We start from the raw sequence: 21533 nt of genomic DNA on the forward strand, positions 1-21533 counted from the left end.
GTAAACGAACGACGGCTAGGCGACTCGGAACCGTGGTGAGGCAAAAGTTCAGCATGTTCTTGACAAAAACGAGGTTGTAGCGCGGGTCACTGGTGGCGGGGGTGACCCAGAGACGGACGGGAGGGGAGAGGGAGAGGGCACCTGGAGGAACAATGGAGTGGAAATCAAGGAGGAGTTGATCCTGGAGCACTTCTCCCGGCCTGGTGGATGGAGCAGACCGCTGCGGCGCGCTGCCACCTCGCCGGATGTCAAGACGACGCCGGCGTCGCAGCACTGGCAGGGGCGTAGCAAGCGTGGGAGGGGGCGTGGTTTGGTCGGAGGGGAGGGCTGGAGGGTCGCCGGAGGAGGCCGGATCGGGGGGATCCGGCCCGTCGCCTCCGTTGCTCTCCGCTCGGTTGCGAGACGCGAGACGAGCCATCTTTTCGAACCTTTATCCAACTTTCATTACTCGCTACTTGGATTCACAACTAAAGCGGCTAGGCGTTTTGCACCCGCCTGGCACCACAGTCTTGCTTCATCCTTGATTTCCTCAACTAACCTTGCAACTGTCTTCTCCGCGTTGTTGAAAACACGAGCATTCCGTTCCTTCCAGATGGACCAAGTCACCAGAATCGCAAGTGATCGTGATCCTGCTGCCAAAGTCGAGCTAGAGTCGCCTGCCAGCCCATGGAACCAGTCCATTAACGTGTCCGTTGCGTTCCAATTTGTCGGGTCCAAACCTGGAGAACCGACCCATGAACTGACCTCTGCCCAGATCCTCCTTGACTCTGCACATTCCGAGAAGAGATGTTGCGCAGTCTCCAAATTACGGTAGCACAATGGACAGAAGTATGAGTTTGGCCATTCCCTCATGAGAAGTCTATCCGCTGTCCAAACCCGATTCTGGAGAAGCAACCATAGGAAAAATTTGCATCTTGATGGAGCCCATACATGCCAAACCGTTTTGGGGTACAGAGAGGACGCACCCCCGTCGAACTGCATCAAGTATGCAGATTTTGCTGTGTATTCACCTGACGCAGTCCGCGTCCAAGTGATTGTATCCTCCGCTGCACTAGAAGGATCAAAATGGGCTTCCTCGACAAGTGTCCATAGTTGCACGTGGTATGCACGTGCCAGGTTCCGAACATACAAGAAGTTATCCTGTATACATCTCCTTTTTATGAAGGCACTTTGCGAGTCCGAGATGAGAGTGTTGATCTGCTGCGACAACCTCATTGCCAGGACCTTAGAAACAATTTTTGCAAAGGAATGTATGAGGCTAATTGGCCTGTAATCCTTCACCGCCTCTGCTGCTTCCTTCTTTGGCAATAAGACAATCGAAGCACCATTCAGCTTGTGCAAAGGTCCAGTATTCAGAGAGTGTATGCAAGCAAAGGCATTGGTCACGTCCCCCTTGATGATCGGCCAGCAGAATTTGTAGAAGGTACCGGTGAAACCATCTGGCCCCGGCGCTTTTTCAGCAGGCATCTCAGCAATGGCCGCCCATATTTCCTCCTCGGTGAATGCGGCGTCCAAGCCCGCAGCAGAGACAGGCGGAAGTGCAAGTTCAGACCAGTTAAGAGTGCAAGTTCTCTGCTCTTTGGTGCCCAGAGTGCTCATAAAGTGATTGAATATCTCATTCTTTTTATCTTCATGTGACCAAAGTAAAATTCCTGCTTGGCTCTTCAAGCATGGTATGGAATTTTTCCGACGACGTGCATTTGCCTTGAGGTGGAAAAACTTCGTACATGCATCTCATTCTTTCAGCCAAGTGAGTCTTGAACACTGCCGTCTTCTCGAATGCTCTACCGCTGCCAGTCCCAGTACCCTAACTCTGAATTCTGAAAAGTTTACAGCTCTCGTCGCAAATAAACGGCCCCGATGACCTGCCAAGAACATGGTCGGCCTGGGCCACGGGCTACGAGTTGTCACCGGATACGCGCGAGCTGCACACGCGGCGCCGACTGCCATGCCATGGCATGGCAGCGCGGCATCATCCGGAAGCCCGCGGCGGGCGCACATGCCGGACGCCCCGTCCGCGCAGGTCGTCGCGGCGGATAGAGCTAGAATTTTTATTTTATTTTTTGGGTTGGGGTGGGGGTGGGGGGGGGGCACCACACCACGAGTCTGTCCAGTCTAGCTGGTTTCGTGACGGTTTCAGATGCAACATTTTTTCGTTCTTGGCGAGGAGCTTGCCATGGATCGAGCTTTGTTTTCGCGAGCACATTTCACATGGTCTTTGTCTCTTTTTGGCCGGGTCTGGTTGTCCTCTGGGCTCTGGCCAGCGTCGTTCGTTCCACACCTGTCTCTGTGCGAGACGAGACAAAACAGGCCTTTTAGTCTATGACTGACCGCACCCAGCTCGTGCCCTCGCACTCTGCGAAACGCGGCCGACGGAATGAATCCTTCGGATATCGGATAGAGGCGGCAGAGAGGTCAATCCAACGTTTCGTCAAGGTAGTGGTAAGTGGTAGCGCTGAGAGATTCTGTGACCGGCCAGCACCACCAGCCCTGACGGTCGCCGTAAAATACAAGTCCACGGCGGAGCGCACGAGCCACGGGCTTCCCGGGGAGCTAAGGATGAGCTGATCTCTCTATGAGTCATGACTCAATTGCAATCTCCTCTTAGGCTCCTTGATCCTTGGCCTGTTTCGTCGTCTGTTTCGGGGGCGATTTTCAGGCGGTTCTTCTGCGGCGAGATAGACCGGCCGCCATTGCTAACAGTGTGCAGCTCCTTCCTCAGCGAGATCCTGAATGAATACCTGGTCAATGGTCATTATTGAGAACGTATCATGGACCTGTCAAGCTCTCTACGCCCTGCCAATTACGAGCCTGTTACGATCAGCCAGGTAGGCACGGAATTGTTCAGAGTTGGGCTGAGAGACGGTACGGTCAATTCAAGGTAACGGTATCGACACGACCACAAAAAACGGAATGATCGCCGGCGGCCAGTAGGGGTGGAGACCGATCGAGCCAAATGTGCATATACGCGAAGTGTACAAATTAGTAGAATCGGGAACAAATGTTCCTAGCTAGGAATATAATTCAACTCAATTCATTCATTCTTTTCACTACTAGATAGAAAAAAGACTTTAGGCACCAGTTGAAGAGGGCCTAAGGTACCGGTTTTTGAACCGATACCCCGAAACTGGGACATTTGCATGGGCATCAGTACCGGGTAAAAAAACCGGTGCCTAAGGCTTTTTTTGGTAGTATTTTTGTAAAAAAATGGTTGGTCAGGATCTCTTGCCTCGCGTATATCTTTTTTACCATCTCACTTGCACATCATTTCTAATGGAAAGAGAGATATTGTTTTTAAGTAACCCATGGATGAGCCATCCATAGGCACCAGTTGGTGGTACCACCCAGTACTAATGTAAAAGTTACCACCCGGTACCTATGAAGAGCCTTAGGTACCGGTTGGTGTTAGATTCCATCCATCCCAAAAGTATCAGTATGTAGATGAACCAGTACCTATGCTAATATAGGCACCGGTTCATCTACATACCGGTATTTTTGGTGTGGATCTTTGGCTTGTTTTTTAGTAGTGTTTGTAACAAAAGTTGAGAAAACCGAAATGAAAATTCTTTGATTCATCCAATTCCAGCCCATAGTTTGACTCTGGTACGCATGATCTGAATTCTGAAACAAGTTTACAGCTCTCCTCTCGTCGCAAACGGCCCCGATGACGTGCCAAGAACATGGTCCGCGCGGGCTACGAGGTCGCGCGCCACCTACCATGCTATGGCAGCGCGGCATCATCTCGTCGCAGCGGATTGAGTGGAGACAAAAAAAAAAGGTTTTGTTTCGTTTCAGATGCAACATTTTCTTTAACCAAAAAAGGGTTCGTTCTTGGCTAGGAGGTTGCCATGATGGAGCTTTGTTTTCACGAGCACACACATGGTTTGTCCCTGGCCAGCGTCGTTCGTTCCACACCTGTTTTGGTGCGAGACGAGACAACACGGGCAGCTTTTCAGTCTTTGACTGACCGCCCCAGCCCGTGCCCTTGAGGCCCTCCACAGCGTGGGAGTAATGAATCGTTCGGACAGAGACGGCAAGGCAGTAGCAGCGCTTCTGTGTAACTCTGAGAGTTATAGAATGCAAGGTTTCATGACTCAATGGTTGCTGTTAACCACAACTCCACGGTGCTTCCGGGGGGCTAAGGATGAGTTGATCTCTCTACGAGTTTGTAAAAAGAAAAAAAGGTCATGACTCAATGGTCGCCTTTGCTAACAGTGTGCCGCTCCTTCGTCCTCAGCGAGATCCTGAATGAATACCTGGTCAATGGTCGTTATTGCGAACGTATCATGGACCTGTCAAGCTCTCTACGCCCTGCCAATTACGAGCCTGTTACGATCAGCCAGCTTGGCAAGGAATTGTTCAGACTTAGGCCGAGAGACGGCACGGTCAATTCAAGCTGGTAACGGTATCGACACGACCACAAAAAACGGAATGGCATGACGACGGCACGCGATGTCAAAGCTCAAATGCACATGCCCGCGTGTTCCGCGTTCTCTGATGAGACTTTGAATTTTCAGGTGAGTTTTGATTAAAAAAAACTGGCTTTGAGATTCAGGCTGTTCTTGCACGGAGATTGGCGTGCAGCGTGCTACTCGACTACTCGGGATTGCAGCAGTGACTGGGAATAACCTAATGTCCCAAGCCAGTCATCCAGTGCGAAACTCTGAATAGTTGGGGTCATTTCTAGCGTCTGAATAGAGCTGAGAATAGCACCTGGTCAGCCATCAGACTTTGGTTACCAGCCACAACAGTTGACACTGGAACAAAACCATGACCAGCACTTTGGTCAAAGAAAAAAAAAAGAATCAGCAGTTCTCAAAGGCAGGTAAACTCCATACATCGGTTCCATCACGATTCACAAAAGCTTAATCTGTCTTTTGCACGTGCTGACCATCAAATAAACCGACTCCTGTTGGATAAATAGTTGAGAGCCTCAACTACTAGAATGGCTTGAAGAAGATTTTTGTTTCTAAACAGTAGAGGATATAGCGTCCAGCATCCTTGGTCTTTGGCCAGTTAGTACTCGGGTTGGAACAGCGCTACTCTGCAGAGGAGGAAAAACGGGATGAGCAGATAACAATTGAGATTTACCAAGTGGGGCATTGGGAAACAGGTTTTGCAGAATGTTCAGGACAAGAGAACATTACCAGCAACATGCAACAAAGCTGTGGAAGATCACATGGAATTGCAAAGACATGTACTGATGGTTTATCCAGCCAACAATCAGCCAAAACTGCAGAGTAATTAGATTTTGTGAATGGTCCGTGGAAGAAAATTGAAAAACAATTACCAGCACTTAAAGAAAAAAATACATACCATCCAAGCACTCAATTGCACGGATGGATATTGTAGAACCAGAACGGGCAACCATAAGGGGTTGAATGGGAGCTGATAAAAAAGCCTCTCGAAAAAGCCGACTCGCAATTCACTGCCCGAAACACCTTTCTTCTAATCACCAAGATGACACAAGTCAACTGGTGACATACTCATTGTAACGAACATGGCACCATTTATGCCATTTCGAGTGATTTTGGTGATCGTATGACAACGCAATCAATGAGACTAATAATTTTGTTAAGTGAACATTTCTAGATCCCAGGGATGAAGTAAAAAGGCCATACAAAGCAATACACGAAGAAAGAACTCAAAAAAATGCTGAATTGGATGAGTTCCGCAGAAAACAGGAGCACCGGAAGAACCGATGCATGTAGCATCGGTGCATCCGATGGTTGTCGGAAGTTCCGACGCCCTGGCATCGGTGCAAGTCTGAGCGACCAAGGAGGCACAGTATAGCCACCTCTACTGTGCAGGACGAGAAGTGTGTTCAGCGTGCAGTCTGAGCGACCAAGGAGGCACAGTATAGCCACCTCGACTGTGCGGGACGAGAAGTGTGTTCAGCGTGCAGTCTGAGCGACTAAGGTTTTAATAGTGCCTAATTCACCCCCTCCCCCTCTTAGGCTAGAGCACCCGATCGCCTTCAATTGTTATCAGAGCCGGGACTCACTTCTCTAAAAAAGGCCAATTCCATTGGCAAATTTGTGTTTACCGGCTCATTAGATCGGTAGGCTTCACCGCCTAGTGAGTTAGCTCTTAGGGGGAAGGATGGATCCTTTTAGACCCGCTCCACGGTTTAACGGCACGGGCTTCCAATGTTGGAAGGTTCTGATGTAAGCACATCTCCAAGCAACGGGATTAAACGTTTGGAGAGTTGTGAGTGAATGTGTAAAAAATAATGGTCAACAAGAGAAGCAATATGATGTCACCGCTAAATGTATAATCTTGTCTTTTCTTAGTGACAATGTGTTCAATCGTGTTTATTCTTTTGAAAATGCTAAAAAGTTATGGCAAACTATCATTGAGAACTATGAGGGCACGGAGGATGTTGCCAACAAAAGATATCATGTTCTCATTGATAAGCTTAATAGTTTTAAGCAACTTGATGATGAAAATGCCGAATCTATGTAGGGGTGGGTAAAAATAACCGAAACCGAAGAACCGAACCGAACTAACCGAGACCGAGACCGAACTGACCGAACCGAACAGAACCGAAGTTAACTTCGGTCTCATGTTTCTAAATAACCGAACTAACCGAAACCAAAGTAACCGAACCGATAAATAACCGAAGTAACCGAACCGAACCGAAGTTCCAGGCCTCCAGTTCTACAGTTCTAGCAAACATCAAGGCCCAAGCCCAACTAGGAATCAGCCCACCTGGCCATATGTAACCCTAGGTATATAAACCCCCCAATCCCCCCCCCCCCGCTTCCCCAAACCCTCAGGCCTCACCCGGCGGCCCTCACCTCACTCCCTCAGTCGATCCACCCGCACCCGGCGGCCAGGCGTGAGGCGCCCAGGCCAGCGGCGAGCCGGCGACAGCCCAGGCGCCCTGCCGCCAACCCCGTCCACCCGGCTCCCGACTCCCGCAGGCCGCAGGCCGCAGCACCGCCGCCAGCCCTCGCCACTCGCCAGGCTCCCAGGCCCGCAGCCCCGATGTAAGGATCGATGGACCAAGAGGGGGGGTGAATTGGGCCTTTTTCAATTTCTAAAACAAAGTAAAGCAACCTTAACCTATGCAAAGCTAGTAGGGCACCAATTCACCAACCGGATAACTAAGCTACCTACACAAGCTAAGAGAGATAAAAACAAAGTAAAGCCTAGCAAGGTAGAGCTAAGTTATGATCTCTAAGTCAAGCACATGAGTAAATTGCAAGAAAGAAAATGCTTGAATAAAAAGAGTGGACAAGAGACGACCGGATTTTTTCCCGTGGTATCGATGTGTTGGCACACACCCCTAATCCACGTTATGACACTCTCAAAGAGTCTTGTCACCTCCCAAGTCACCGAGACGAGGGCGCTCACTAAGAGTCTCCGTTCACCATCCCGGCGTGGTGGAGATCAAGCCACGTACAATCTTCTTCTCCGGGCTCCCACAATCCTTGGCAAGCTCCGCGAGAAACACCCCGATCACCAAGATCGCCTAGGTGATGCCAATCACCAAGAGTAACAAGCTAAGGCCTTCACTTGAGCAAGAACCGATCACCAAGAACGGATGCACACTAGCTTTTCTCTACTCAAGTCCTTAATCTTGCTTCTTGATTGATTGAATGCACAAGTATGTGAATGATGAAGCTCAAGGTGGCTCTTGACTATGGTATGAGTGTTTGGATGTTGCCTGGTGTCAAGAGTGGGCGAAATGACCCATTGGAGGGGTATATATAGGCAGCTCACACAAATAGAGCCGTTGGAGAAAAGCTGCTAGAAAACTGCGTAGCGCCGGTTAATCCGACGTCCCTCCATTTGTCATCGTCGGTTTAACCGGTGAATGTAAACTGCCTCTTCTGAAAACTAGCCGTTACAACTGGGGCAGATTAACCGACGTAGCATCGGTTTAACCGGTGAGTGTAGTTGTCCACTGAACCACTGAAAAACCAAGTCTCTGGACAACTGCACCGACGTTAACTCAAACCTATCGTCGGTTTAACCGGTGAGTACAACTTTTAAATTCCTCTGAAAAACCATCTCACTGGTCAATTGCACCGACGTCTTGATTCAAACAGCGTCGGTTAATCCGGTGAATAGAACTTGAATTTCCCTGGAAAAACCAACTCTGGACTAATGCACCGACGTTAAACTCAAACACGTCGGTTTAACCGGTGTATTGAATTTGTCCAGACTCTAGTGACTTCGTTTAACCGACGTATAGAAAATTGAGAGCGTCGGTTAAACCGGTGTATAGACTTTTTCTGATTTTGTCTTTTCTGATTTGAGTCTTGAATGAAATCCAAATATTCTTGAGGTATAGTTTGAGAACCACTTATTTGAACTTCTAGAAACCTGAGTGACCATAGTGTGCATCCATTTTCAAATGACCATGTCCATGCTCAAGTTACTAAGCCTTAACCCCTCTTAATAGTGCGATCACTACAAAACTATAAAACCTATACTAACCTAAGTGTCCTTCTCAACCTTGTGACACTTAGGACTAGAAAGATCCTTAGCCTTGACATATATAAGTTGAAAACCGAGATCGCCTTTTAGAATAACCGAAATTGAGGGGCCTCTTTTGACATATGACCAAATGAGCGATAATGATCTATTAAGCTGCACAAACTCATTAGTCACAATAATAGTTGTCATTAATCACCGAAACATACCTTGAGGGCCTAGATGCTTACACCCGACCGCCGCCAGTCTCCAGTCACCGCTGCCTCCAGGAATCGCCGTCGCCTCGCCGGTCTCCAGTCGCCGCCGCCACCGGTCTCCAGTCGCCGCCGCCACCGGTCTCCACTCTCCAGTGCTCCCTTCCGGCGAATCCCACGGCTACGTCAGTAGCATCTTGCAGCGTAAGTGATTACAAACAATCAAACATTAGTGTATTGGGGTAGATCTGTACTGTACGAGCTATGGGATTGATTCATGCTAGTTGCTAGTGTTTATTCCTTTAACCTTTAGGGACGTAGGGTATCAGGGTAGATCTGTATTAGTGTTTACTCTGTATTTGCTTCATGCTTAATCTGTCATAGTGTAGAAAGTTTATTCTAATTTACTTTAGTTCTGTCTCAGATGTCTCAGTCCGATGAGGATATAGATGAACAGATGGCATCCTGGGATGAGGGTGGGGAGGACAAGAATGATGCAGATTTCGAAGACCCTGCCATTGTTGCGGCTGTTATTGCTGCCGACAAGGAGGAGGAGTTTGCTGCGGACAAGGCTGCTGTTGAAAAGGGCAAAGAGACGGAGGTCATTGACGTTGATGCTGATGAGGGGAAGAAGCGATATGTGGCAGCACTTCATCGAAATAAAGGATGAAGACGGTGTGGTGGTGAAGGGTAGGTGCAAGTACTGCAAAAATGACATTGCGGCTCATGCAGTGAACAATGGTACGTCTGCAATGTGTAGACATTTTAATACTTGCAAGCGTAATCCTTTTAGAGCTCATCAAGGTGTTTTGCAAGTAAAAGATGGCAGTAATGTCGGCACTTGGAAGTTTGATCCTGAGATGCTTAGGACTGCTTTTAGTGAAATGATCATAGAAGATGAGCTCCCATTTGCCCATGGTGAAAAATCTGGTTTAAAAAAGTTTATGGCTCTTGCTTGCCCACGGTTCACTTTGCCTTCTAGAAGGACATGCACTAGGGACACAGTAAAGATTTACTTTGAGCAAAAGGCAAAACTGAAAATGTTTTTGCAAGAAAATTGTCAAAGAGTGTCCCTCACCACAGATGGTTGGACATCGCAGCAGTAAGATAGTTACATGATTGTGACAGCCCACTTTATTGATAATAACTGGTGCTTGCATAAGAAAATAATTAGTTTTTTCAAGGTGAAAAGCAAAAAGGGGGATGATATTGGCAAACACTTGCAGAAAGTATTGCATGATTGGGGGTTAGATAAAGTAATGACAGTGACCGTTGACAATGCCAGTGCAAATGATAGTGGTGTTAGTTATTTGAGGAAACAGATGAATAGTTTAAAAACCAGCATAGCCCAAGGGAAGTACCTACACATGAGATGTGCTGCCCATATAGTTAATTTGATTGTGCAAGAGTGTTTGAAAGAGGTACTAGAATCTATCAAACGTGTTCGTGCTGCAGTGAGATTTGTGAAGAATGGCACCTCTAGGTTAGTAAAATTTAAAGAGTGTGCTATTTTGGAGAAGGTGGACACCAAGGCATTCTTGAGCCTTGATGTTTGCACCAGGTGGAACTCAACCTATGATACGCTAAAAGCTGCATGCGCTTATGAAAAAGTGTTTGCAAGGTATGCAGATGGAGATCCATACTTTACAATTGAATTGATTAGTGACAAGGGTCCAGGTGTTCCCGATGAGCAAGATTGGGAGAATGCGAGGAAAATGGCTGAATTTCTAGGCCATTTTGCTGAAATCACTAAAAGGGTTTCAGCATCATTAAGTGCAACTTCTCACACATACTTCCATGAGATTGGAGAGGTGAACATTTTGGTGAACAACTGGCTGAACAGCAGTGATCCTATCCAAGCAACAATGGGGAAGAGAATGAAAGATAAGTTTGACAAGTATTGGGGACAGTGGCATGACATTGTAGAGAATGAGAGTGAGAAGGCAAAGGGAAAAGAGAAGGACAAGGAGAACATCAACTTGCTGATTTTTGTGGCTGTCGTTCTTGATCCTAGGTACAAGCTTTCACAGTATACAGAATTTGCCATTCATCAAATTTATGGTCAAAGTACTGGAGAGAAGGTGTGGGCAGCAGTGAACAAAGGCTTGCATGGCCTTTTTGAGGAGTATAGGGCCACCTTTGCTCCAAGTGATGGCACACCCCAATCAACTGAAAGTGAGTCACCACAATCTAAACAAGTGGGAGGGTCTGATAGAATGATGAAGAGTATGTACGCCAAGAGGATGAAGCTGAACAGTGGCTCAAGCTCCTCCTATAATAGAGGCAGCAGGACTGAATTGGAGAAATACCTAGCTGAGGAGTGTGAAGATGATATTAAAAATTTTGACATTCTTGCTTGGTGGAAAGGACAGTCCTCTAGATTCCCCATACTATCTAGGTTGGCTCGTGATGTGCTGGCCATTCCAATCTCAACAGTTGCAAGTGAATCTGCATTTAGCACATGTGGGCGTATAATGGATGATTTCAGAACTTCACTTACCCCTTTTATGGTGGAAGCTCTTGTTTGTACCCAAGATTGGCTTAAGAGGGCTACACCAACCAATATTGCTGAGAATACTGAAGAACTAACTTATCTAGAAGAAGGTAACTCAATAAGTAATGTTGTATTTCTTATATATATGTTTGTGAGCAAAATATTTACAACCTTGTATTTTTTCCATTATAGAGCTGATTAAAGAGTTTAAAGACAAAGCAATCATTGAAAACAAAGCTTCCAAGGCACAAGTAGAGGGCAGCAAGGCTACCACCAGTACCAAGAGCAAGGCTACCACCACTACCAAGAGCAAATCTTCCAAAACATGCAAAAGCAAAGTCTCCAATTCAAAACCTACCTAATTTGTGAGGCACCCAATATATTTATCTCATTCTATATGTTGTTAATTGTTATATGAGTTGTCTACTAATCATTGACTTGTACAAACTTTGTTTCAGGCTTGCTGTTTGGGAGTTGGGACAACAAGTACTGCTGCTGGCGGCTTGCTGTTGCAGACTTGGAGACTTGGACTCTTGGAGAGTTGGAGGGCTACTGGCGGCTTGGAGACTTGGAGAGTTGGAGGGAGTTGGAGAGCTTGCTATTGCAGACTTGCTGTTGTGTTGAAATTAGCTTGATCTATGAACCTGAAGTCCTGAACCATATTATTATTGTCACTGTTCTGTACTTCTGTTGGAGTGTTCGTGAACAACTTTCATGTATTGTCTTAATGTCTTTTCATGTATCGTGGTCTCGTGGACATCTTGGATCATTGGATATTTGGATCTTGTGCTTTGTTTGGGTCATATGTGCACTTATAAATTGGGTCATATGCTGCCCAATTTTTCTTCTAAACACTTAGCTGTTGTGTTGATTGTCTGGTACTCTGCTGGTACTTCGGTTAGTTTGGTCTGACCGAAGACCGAACCGAAGACCGAACCACTCGGTCTCAGTTTTTCTAGTATGCTAGTTCGGTTCCAAGTTTCAGAGGACCGAAGTAACCGAACCGATCGGTTCGGTCAGACCGAACGCCCAGTCCTATATGTACTCACGATTGAATACTCTTGTGAATGCGGTTAATTCCTTAGGTGTAAAGCAAATTGAAGATTTGGAACTCATTCGCAAGATCCTTCACTCACTCCGAAGGCCGGACTATGATTTGGTGACAACAATTCTATATGAAAAAGATCTCACCACAATGACACCAAATCAAATCCTCAACAAGGTGATCGCCCATGAGCTACGCAATGACATCATGGCAAAAGCACCTTCTTCTTCACCAACGCATAGCCCTCTTGCATGCAAACAACTTAAGAAGTTGAAGAAGATAGCCATCAAAGGTAGCTCAAGTGATGAGGAAGAAGAGGATGCAAAAAGCTCCTCAAATGATGATAAAGAGCCAATGCACCCCAACCTCTACAAGCAAGTAAAGAAGATGAACAAATGCTTGAAGAAAATCAACTCAATGGGGTATATGGTCTTCCTCAAAGATGGGCCTCACCATCAACTTATGAAGGTTGAGAAGAAGTTCAAGAAGAACAAGCAAAAGAAGGAGAAGAAGCCCAAGCATAAATCATTTGCCATATTTGGTGAATGGGTTAGCGGTGGTGAAAAATCAAGTTCAAGTGATGAATCAAACAAGAAATTCACCACTCGCATGGGATCATCATCCAACACTTGCTTTATGGCCAAAGGTATGGATAGCGATGTAAGTGATGATGACTCCGACTCTCCTTCAATTGATGAACTTCTTGACCTTGTTCATGAGCACCAAAAAGTCATTAAGAAGGAATCAAAAGAAATTAAAAACCTTAATACTCTCAAAGGAAATTAAAAACCCTAATACTCTCAAAGATCTAAATGCTTCTCTTGCTACAAATTTTGAAGATTTGATGTGCAAATTCAAATTGCTTAGCAAAGAGCATGAAGAGCTCAAATTAAAATTTGAAAGCATTAATGATACTAATGACTCTTTGGAAATAAAGCAAACTATCATTTGTGCAATTCCTATCTCTAGGGTAGATGCTTCAACTTCTTGCATTGATTTAATTGATGATTCTTGCTCTAACCATTGCAATGAGAAATGCTATGAGAATGTTGTTGTAGAATCATGTGATGATCTCATTGTCAAGAAAAATGATGAGCTCAAGTAAGAAGTGGAAAGGCTCATGAAGGACTTGTATAGATTGAAGGGCAAAGACATAGAGAGCAATGTCCAACCTTCTCAAGATAACCGTGAAGACATGGTGAAGAAGCTTGAGAAGGGGTCCACCGTGACTTGCTCAAAGTGCCACAAAGAAGGCCACAAGTCCAACAAGTGTCCTCAACCAAGGAAGAAGCTTCCGGATGAAAAGAACAAAAAAAAAAGCTCACAATCAAGAGTTCTCTCATCTACACCAAGCCCAACCGGAGGAACAAACGCAATAGCACCTCCTATGTGATAAAAAAGAAGACCAATGACAAGGTGGTTGCTCACAAGGTTGGGAAGAAGGAAAGGAGTTGGAACCACTCCATTTGGGTGCCCAAGGACATCATCACCAACATGAAGGGGCCTCAAATGGTGTGGGTTCCAAAGGAGACTTAAAGTCAAGAACGGTTTCGGGGGATTTGGAGACTTAGCTTACAAGTTGAAGTGAAGGTTCAAGTCAAAACAAGCTAAGCTCACAACTTGGACATTTGTTGCCCAAGTCCCCCATAAGGTAATGGTAGCTAGATTTAAATTTAAGCATCATGTAGCTCCATTGCTCTTGCTAGGATGTTTGCATGTTTTGCATCTCCTAGTGTTATATATGGTAGGTTGCTTGTGTCATGTTTCTAACCCATGAGCAATCTACATGGTTTGATAAGTGTGTAGAAAGCTACACAAGATTACCCTTCATGGTACATGGACTTTATGATGTATGTGTTTCATATGTGTACCATGAACACAAGCTATAGGGTAAACTTCCCAATTATGTCAAAATCAATATGCATACATTTGCTGGGTGATTCAAACACTAAATGCACATATTTAGGGCGAGTTCATCCTATAGGTTGTGATTTTGAAACTAACATGTTTGCAAGTTTATCTTTTGTAGTCTCACGATGGAGTTAACACTCTAAGAGAATGTTATTCACGCTCAATGTGAACAAACAACTCTATAAGAGTGATTAGATAAATTGTGCTTCATGCATATTGAGCCATGCTCCTTAGAACTTAAATGCTCATATCTAAGTTCTTAGGCTATGTGCTCATACATTTGCTTAACCTTGGTGTACCAAGTGCTCTTTGTTTAAAGACTTTCAATTGATTGCAAGTCATTTTCAATTGGTACATGCAAGGTAAACAAAGTAACCCCCGGAGGTATGCAAGGTTCTAAACTCATTCAATTGGTATAATTGTCAATTTCTTATTTCTTTTAGAGCTACCTCCGTGCATGATATGATCTAAGCCTTCTTGTTGAATCTTTTAGTTGTACACTTGATTTTCACATTATCATGTTGTGTACACACTTGTGGAAAGATTAGCTCATGTCATGCTAGTTTCGTGATTTGGTGATCCACCATAGTAAATTTTCAATTGATATCTTCATTGATATCATACAATTGGATCATAAGTCATGGAACTAACTCCCTAGGCTACTAATCTTCTCTTGAGCTATATTGTTTTGAAAGACCTTTTAGGTGCAACACCTTTTAGGTGATTTGATTCCAAAGGGGGAGAAATGTGGATGTAAGCAAGGCATGTTCCCAACAAAGGGGGAGAGATATTCTCAAGAAGGAAAAGTATTTTCCAAAGGGGGAAAATGCCGACTGGATCAAGTCAACATATGAGAGAGGAGTAGCAAATAGGGGAGAAACAAAGGGGGAAATCAAGGCTTTAGGGGGAGGCCAAGTCATCATTGGATGGTGGTAAACATCCAAGCGAGTGTAAGGGGGAAATCATTATGTTGTCATCAATCACCAAAAAGGGGGAGATTGTAACGAACATGGCACCATTTATGCCATTTCGAGTGATTTTGGTGATCATATGACAACACAATCAATGGGACTAATAGTTTTGTTAAGTGAACATTTCTAGATCCCAGGGATGAAGTAAAAAGGCCCTACAAAGCAATACACGAAGAAAGAACTCAAAGAAACGCTGAATTGGATGAGTTCTGCAGAAAACAGGAGCACCGAAAGAACCGATGCATGTAGCATCGGTGCAAGTCTGAGCGACCAAGGAGGCACAGTATAGCCACCTCGACTGTGCGGGACGAGAAGTGTGTTCAGCATGCAGTCTGAGCGACTAAGGTTTTAATAGTGCCTAATTCACCCCCTCCCCCTCTTAGGCTAGAGCACCCGATCGCCTTCACTCATCCTAAGAATGATTAGAAATCCTTGACACAAAGTGGAAGCAACCAAATTACCAAATTACCGAAGCACCGAGAAAGCTTTCTCAGAAAGACATGCAAAAAGAGCTTTACTTCACTAGGACGGCAATAATTCAATGAAGATTAGCAAAGTTCATTTAAGCAGAAGCAAAGCTACTCGAGCAAAGAGCGCGAGCTAAAAAGCTAGCATCAAATTAAGCTCAATATATTCAACAGATCTCATACGCATGCTCAAGTTCATTTTGTGAAAAAGCTAACCAAGCTATTCAACATTGGTCAACTAGGCATGCAGATTAACACTAGGTAATAGTGGCAACAAGCACCAAATAACTAGCTAAAACATGCAAGGATTTATACAAGCATATAATTAGCAAAAGCTAACTAAATTAAACTACAGAATAGAAAAACGCAAGAAACAGAACGCACCTTGGGCTGCTGGTGGAGAGCTGCTCACTTGCGGTTGCACATGGGCCACCTGCCCATCGTAGCTCGCAGGTGGGCTGGCCATCGGTGCCTGCCGGCCCACTTGGCCTGCTGCACCGCGCCACCAGTGCCTGCTGGTCAACGCTCCGTGCCCTGCCCTTCCGCAGCTCGGCACGCGAGCCGCCGCCCGCTGCGACTGCGAGGAGAGCGGAGTGCACCTCGCCGAGAGCTCCCCTGGGCTGCCGATCACACGCTCCACACAGAACAAAAGAGCTCGGTTTATGTCATCTAAGAGTGTGTTTGATTTATGGGATAAATTAGGATAGAGCCGCTCCATCCTATTTTTACCAATGTTTAAAATCTCTGGCTATGCCATTTAGCGGCTGGCCTGTGCACTGGCTAAAAGTGCTATAGCTGGCTATAGCTGATGGCTAAACAATTTAGCTGTTTTTAAAATACGTCAGATAAATGAGTGAGTTAAGCATATAAATTTGGAACTAATTTAACTAAGCGCTAGTTGTCACCGCTGACCCACGTCAGGCAGCAGTAGTGACAGCCCCCCACCGAGTGGCCTCAGCAGTCCAGTGCAGTCAGGATTTTTCAGGTCGCTCCTATATGGTCAATTGGCCCCCCGCGTGATGAGATCTTAAAAAGCCCAAGCCGCTTTCGGCCTGCCTGCCTGCTGCACTGCTTAGGCAGCGCTAAACCTACTCAATTTCGCGGCTTTAGCGTGCTAAGGCGCCGCAAATCAGATAGCGCTAAAAGTTAATAAACCTAACGATTGACTTGCCCAGCCGCTATATCGGGCTATAGTGTCCGCTATAGCCGGAGATTTAGAACTTTGATTTTTACTAGTGCTTGGTTGTTGAACACCAGAGCAGGTTCGTCCCTCGTATACTAATATTTCGGTTAGATTTGATACCGCTCCATCCCAATTTTTCGACCAAACCCAGTGTGAAACAAACTGTGTGACAAGAATATCTTGGAGGCTTGATAGATGTAGTTGTCATATTGTTATCGTGGGATAATCTCCTATAACAAATTGTTGTAATCTAGAATTAGTTGTAGAATGATAACAAACTCTATCCAACCTCTATACTTAATGTACACGCTACGACAATGGTTGTTATTGTCCTCTATAAACATTGACGCATCGACCCAGGAAGGGTATCCACGCATCCAAAGCACATCTGAGTTTTCACATGGTATCAGAGTCTAAGCCAACTACTTTCTGTATATTGCATCCACCCAAATATTTCCCATGGCGAGTTCTTCTTCAGCCACCATCATCAACCTGCTCATCGGCAATGTCATCACCGATAAGTTAAACAAGACGAACCATGCGCTATGGAAGGCGCAGGTTCTTGCTGTAGTGCGAGGGGCTCGTCTTGAGGGCCATCTCACCAGCCTGTCCAAGCCCCCGCCTGCCACAATAAAGGAGAAGAAGGGGAGAAGGAGGTTGACGTCCCCAACCCTCTCCACGGCGACTGGATCGCCGTCGACCAGCAAGTGCTGGCCTTTCTGCTTTCCTCCGTCACAAAGGACATCTTGTCCCAAGTGGCGGGAAGCACCACCGCTGCTCTCCTCCGTCACAAGGGTCATTTCTAGCGTCTGAATAGAGCTGAGAATAGCATCCGGTCAGGCATCAGATTTGGTTACCAGCCACAACAGTTGACACTGGAACAAAAACATGACCAGCACTTTGGTCAAAGAAAAAAAATAGAGAATCAGCTGTTCTGAAAGGCAGGTAAACTCGTCATACATCAGTTCCATCACGATTCACAAAAGCTTAATCTGTCTTTGCACGTACGTGCTGACAATCAAATACACCGACTCCTGCTGGATAAATAGTCGAAAGCCTCAACCACTAGAATGGCTTGAAGAAAATTTTTGTTTCTAAATAGTAGAGGATGTAGCGTCCAGCATCCTTGGTCTTTGGCCAGTTAGCACTCGGTTGGAGCTGCGCTACTCTGCAGAGGAGGAAAAACGGGATGAGCAGATAACAATTGAGATTTACCAAGTGGGGCATTGGGAAACAGGTCTTGCAGAATGTTCAGGACAAGAGAACATTACCAGCAACATGCAACAAAGCTGTGGAAGCTCACACGGAATTGCAAAAGGCATGTACCGATGGTTTATCCAGCCAACAATCGGCCAAAACTGCAGAGTACGTGGATTTTGTGAATGGTCCGTGGAAGGAAATTAAAAGACGACTACCAGCACTGAACGAAAAAAATACATACCATCCAAGCACTCAATTGCACGGATGGATATTGTGGGACCGAAACGGGCAACCAGAAGGATGGGTGAATAGGAGCCGATCAAAAAAAAACTCTCGAAAAAGCTGACTCCAATTCACTGCCCAAAACATCTCTTTTTCTAATAATCAAGATGACACAATTCAACTGGTGACATGCTCATCCTAGAAACGATTAGGAATTCTTGACACAAAACGGAAGCAACCAAATTACCAAGCACTGAGAAAGCTCTCTCAGAAAGACATGCAAAAGAGCTTTACTTCACTAGGTAGGCAAAAATTCAATGAAGATTAGCAAATCTCATTATAAGCAGAAGCAAAGCTACTCGAGCAAAGAGCGCGAGCTAAAAAGCTAGCATCAAATTAAGCTCAATATTCAACAGATCTCATATGCATGCTCAAGTTCATTTTGTGAAAAAGCTAACCCTATTCAACATAGGTCAACTAGGCATGCAGATCAACATTAGGTAATAGTGGCAACAAGCACCAAATAACTAGCTAAAACATGCAAGGATTTACAAGCATAATTAACAAAATTTAATTAAAATAAACTAACCAAGCATGAGCTAATCTTATCTATCTATATATATATATAGATCGAAAATAATTGAAAACTTTTTTTACCCAGTTTGAACCCACCGTACCCCTCACGCCGCACCCACCTGTCAGAGTCGAAGAGGTGAAAGGAGGTGAAGACTCATAGAAACAGCATGTTAAGGGATGTTTGCCAAAAGAGACTTTTTTATCATCACTCGAACGCTTACCCGCCCACCGTACCCGCCTCTCGCCGCTCGCCGTCGTCCGCCTCTCCCAAAATCCCCCGCGGTCGCACTGCTCGCTGTCGCCCTCCACTTCTCCGGCTCCCGGGCCACCTCGAAGTGTGCCTCGCCGGAGACACAGCGGGATCCCTCGGCGAGGACGGCACGGCGGCGCAGCAGGAGGCCGCGGCGAGCCCGCCTGACGGTGCAGCAGGAGCCCTCAGCGAGGACGGCATGGCGGCGCTGCGGGAGGTCGCGGCGAGGACGGCACGGCGGCAGAGTGGGAGCTCGGCATGGCGGCGCAGCGGGAGGCCGCGGCTAGGACGGCCCGGCGGCGCAGCAAGAGCACGGCCCAGCGCGCAGCAGGAGCCCGCGGCGAGGATGGCCAGGCGGCGCAGCGAGAGCCCGAGACGAGGATGGCCCGGCGGCAGTGTGTCATGCGTGGTCGGGTGGTAGCTCGCCGAGGAGGTGGCTGCCGGCTCCGAAAGAGGACGGCCCGGCGGCGCAGCAGAGGTCCTCGGCCGCATTGCCGAGTACAGGCGACCGCTCGTCATGGATATCACCCTAGAAGCAGCTGGTCAAGAGAATAGTCAGGTTAGTAGAATTTGATTCAAAAGCCAAATTTGTAATTTGTATAACTACACATGCTGTAGCACCCACCCTATCCCGAGATGTAGGATGTTGATGGCGAGGCAACGAATCAGGAGCAGTAAGCGGCAGGAGGGGAAGATGTTGAGGTCAGGGTTTACCTTTTCGTTTTTTTCCGAATCCCGCCAACTGCCGGAAACGAAATTTCGGCCGAAATTTCGCCGAAATTCGCTAATTCCGAACGGAAAGAGAATTCAAATTCAAAAACGAAATTCCGATGAATTCCGACCGAAATTTCGGTGATTTCGACCGAAATTCGGTGATTTTCGACCGGAAAATGATGTCAGTTGTGATTTTCCTACTTTTGAATACCAACTTTGTTCATTTTTTCGAGATCTACAACTTTTGTTTCAGGAACTTTTTCATTTGAGCAATGGTTTGAAAGTTATTTAATTATTTCAAAAACTACCAATTAAAAGTCTTGTCATTTCATGTGACAACTTCCATTTTCTCTCTTAGGCCTCAGCTAGACTTTTATTATTCTTGTTATTGCGGATATGCCTATAAAATTTCAGAGATATTGGTTGGTCTAATTGAAAGTTGTTTTAAATCTAGGACAAACATGATTTGAATTGGTTATCAATTCATGTGAATTGGTTATAAATTGTAAACCGTGGCTTAAATGAACTTTTGCCCAAAACCAATGTTATAGAGTTTTAAATGACGAACAACTTTCGTGTTCAAAGTTTTTCGAGTTGTCACGACGCCGCGCCGAGCTGCTCTACTACCTGCGGGAAAAAACTATTTGACTGACTAAATCTCTATGTTTTTTATCATGCATGACACCAATAAGCTCAGAAAAACACCTAGTTTTTTATCATATTTTTTCCCAATTTTTTACAAATTTTTTTGAATTTTACAAATTCAAAACAGAAAATACCGAAAAAAACCGAAATTTCACTTCCCGGCTACTAGCGGAAACGAAATTTTCACCGAAATTTCGGCGAAATTTCGCCGAAAAGGTAAACCCTGGTTGAGGTCATGACCTCCTGCTGGTGGCGGATTGGTGTACGGAGGTGCGCATTGGAGCGCTCCATCTCCATGGCGTGGATGTCAACAACAATCCCCATATCAGGGTGGACGGGCTCCGCCACCGTTAGATTCATCTGCCTGGTGGCGGCGTAATGTGAGTCTGCAGATTCATCTTTTGAGTAAAGTTTTCATGGCATAGGTGTAGCGTCGTTCCTTCTCGCAGTCTCTTAATGTCTCTCCCCTCTGCTGTTCCTCCAACCATATGATGGCTGTGTTGCTCGATGTGTTGGCTAAATCCACATTTAGTTTTCACTATGCATATCACCTGTTTGATACAAATCCTGCTTGTGCTTGGCAAGATGTTCAGTAGTGATGCAGGTCTTGGTTATTTCTGAAACTAACATCATCTTGGATATTTTTTTTACATCCAATTGATTGTTGTGAGCATTAGCAGCAGCAGCAGCATTTGTATTATTCTCAAATCAAAGTCTTAAGCATGTTCTAGGAATGCAGATATATGTGCATCAACTTTAGACATAATTTCACCATGTAGAGATGCTTGCATCTTTTGTGTCTGCACGGAATGAAGTTCAGATTCAAGAGACCGAACTCTTTGAAGCAACCCATGAAATCAGAAGCTTATAATTTAGGCATATTCAATATTGTGGCCAGAGTACATATGATGGTTATCTATAAAACATATATAGTTGGTCCCCACTACAAAGCATTAAATGCTATTTCTCTCAATTCTCATGTAGCCACATCACCTAAATTATTTGGTGCGTTAGATGTAACATGGTGTCATCATTTGGGCCATTGGATGTTGTCTCTCCAGTTAATTTCCCACTCAAAGCATTGTTGCGAGCGCTCAAAAAAAATGGCAGCATGAAACACCCACCTTTGCCCCATTGATTGTTGAAAGACGGCAACCATTACTCAAAAGTTCAGAGTCATTTTAATTGGATTGTTGGCCTTCCAACCCACTACATG

At 45.6% G+C, this 21533-nt stretch overlaps 1 protein-coding gene and 1 long non-coding RNA gene across 2 annotated transcripts; both read left to right on the plus strand.

Moving 5' to 3' along the window:
- Positions 1-9898: 9898 nt before the first annotated feature.
- On the plus strand, positions 9899-11495 carry LOC120652565 (zinc finger BED domain-containing protein RICESLEEPER 2-like). Its single transcript, XM_039930427.1, has 2 exons — positions 9899-11243; positions 11326-11495. Exons 1-2 carry the CDS (start codon positions 9899-9901, stop codon positions 11493-11495), a joined length of 1515 nt encoding a protein of 504 aa, XP_039786361.1.
- A 7752-nt stretch (positions 11496-19247) lies between these two features.
- Positions 19248-20993, plus strand: LOC120651308. Its single transcript, XR_005666110.1, has 3 exons — positions 19248-19517; positions 19601-19660; positions 20550-20993. It is a non-coding gene; the product is annotated as an uncharacterized LOC120651308 (long non-coding RNA).
- The last annotated feature ends 540 nt before the right edge of the window (positions 20994-21533 follow it).

This window comes from Panicum virgatum, chromosome 1K (assembly GCF_016808335.1).
Source record: "Panicum virgatum strain AP13 chromosome 1K, P.virgatum_v5, whole genome shotgun sequence".
NCBI classification, from domain to species: domain Eukaryota; kingdom Viridiplantae; phylum Streptophyta; class Magnoliopsida; order Poales; family Poaceae; genus Panicum; species Panicum virgatum.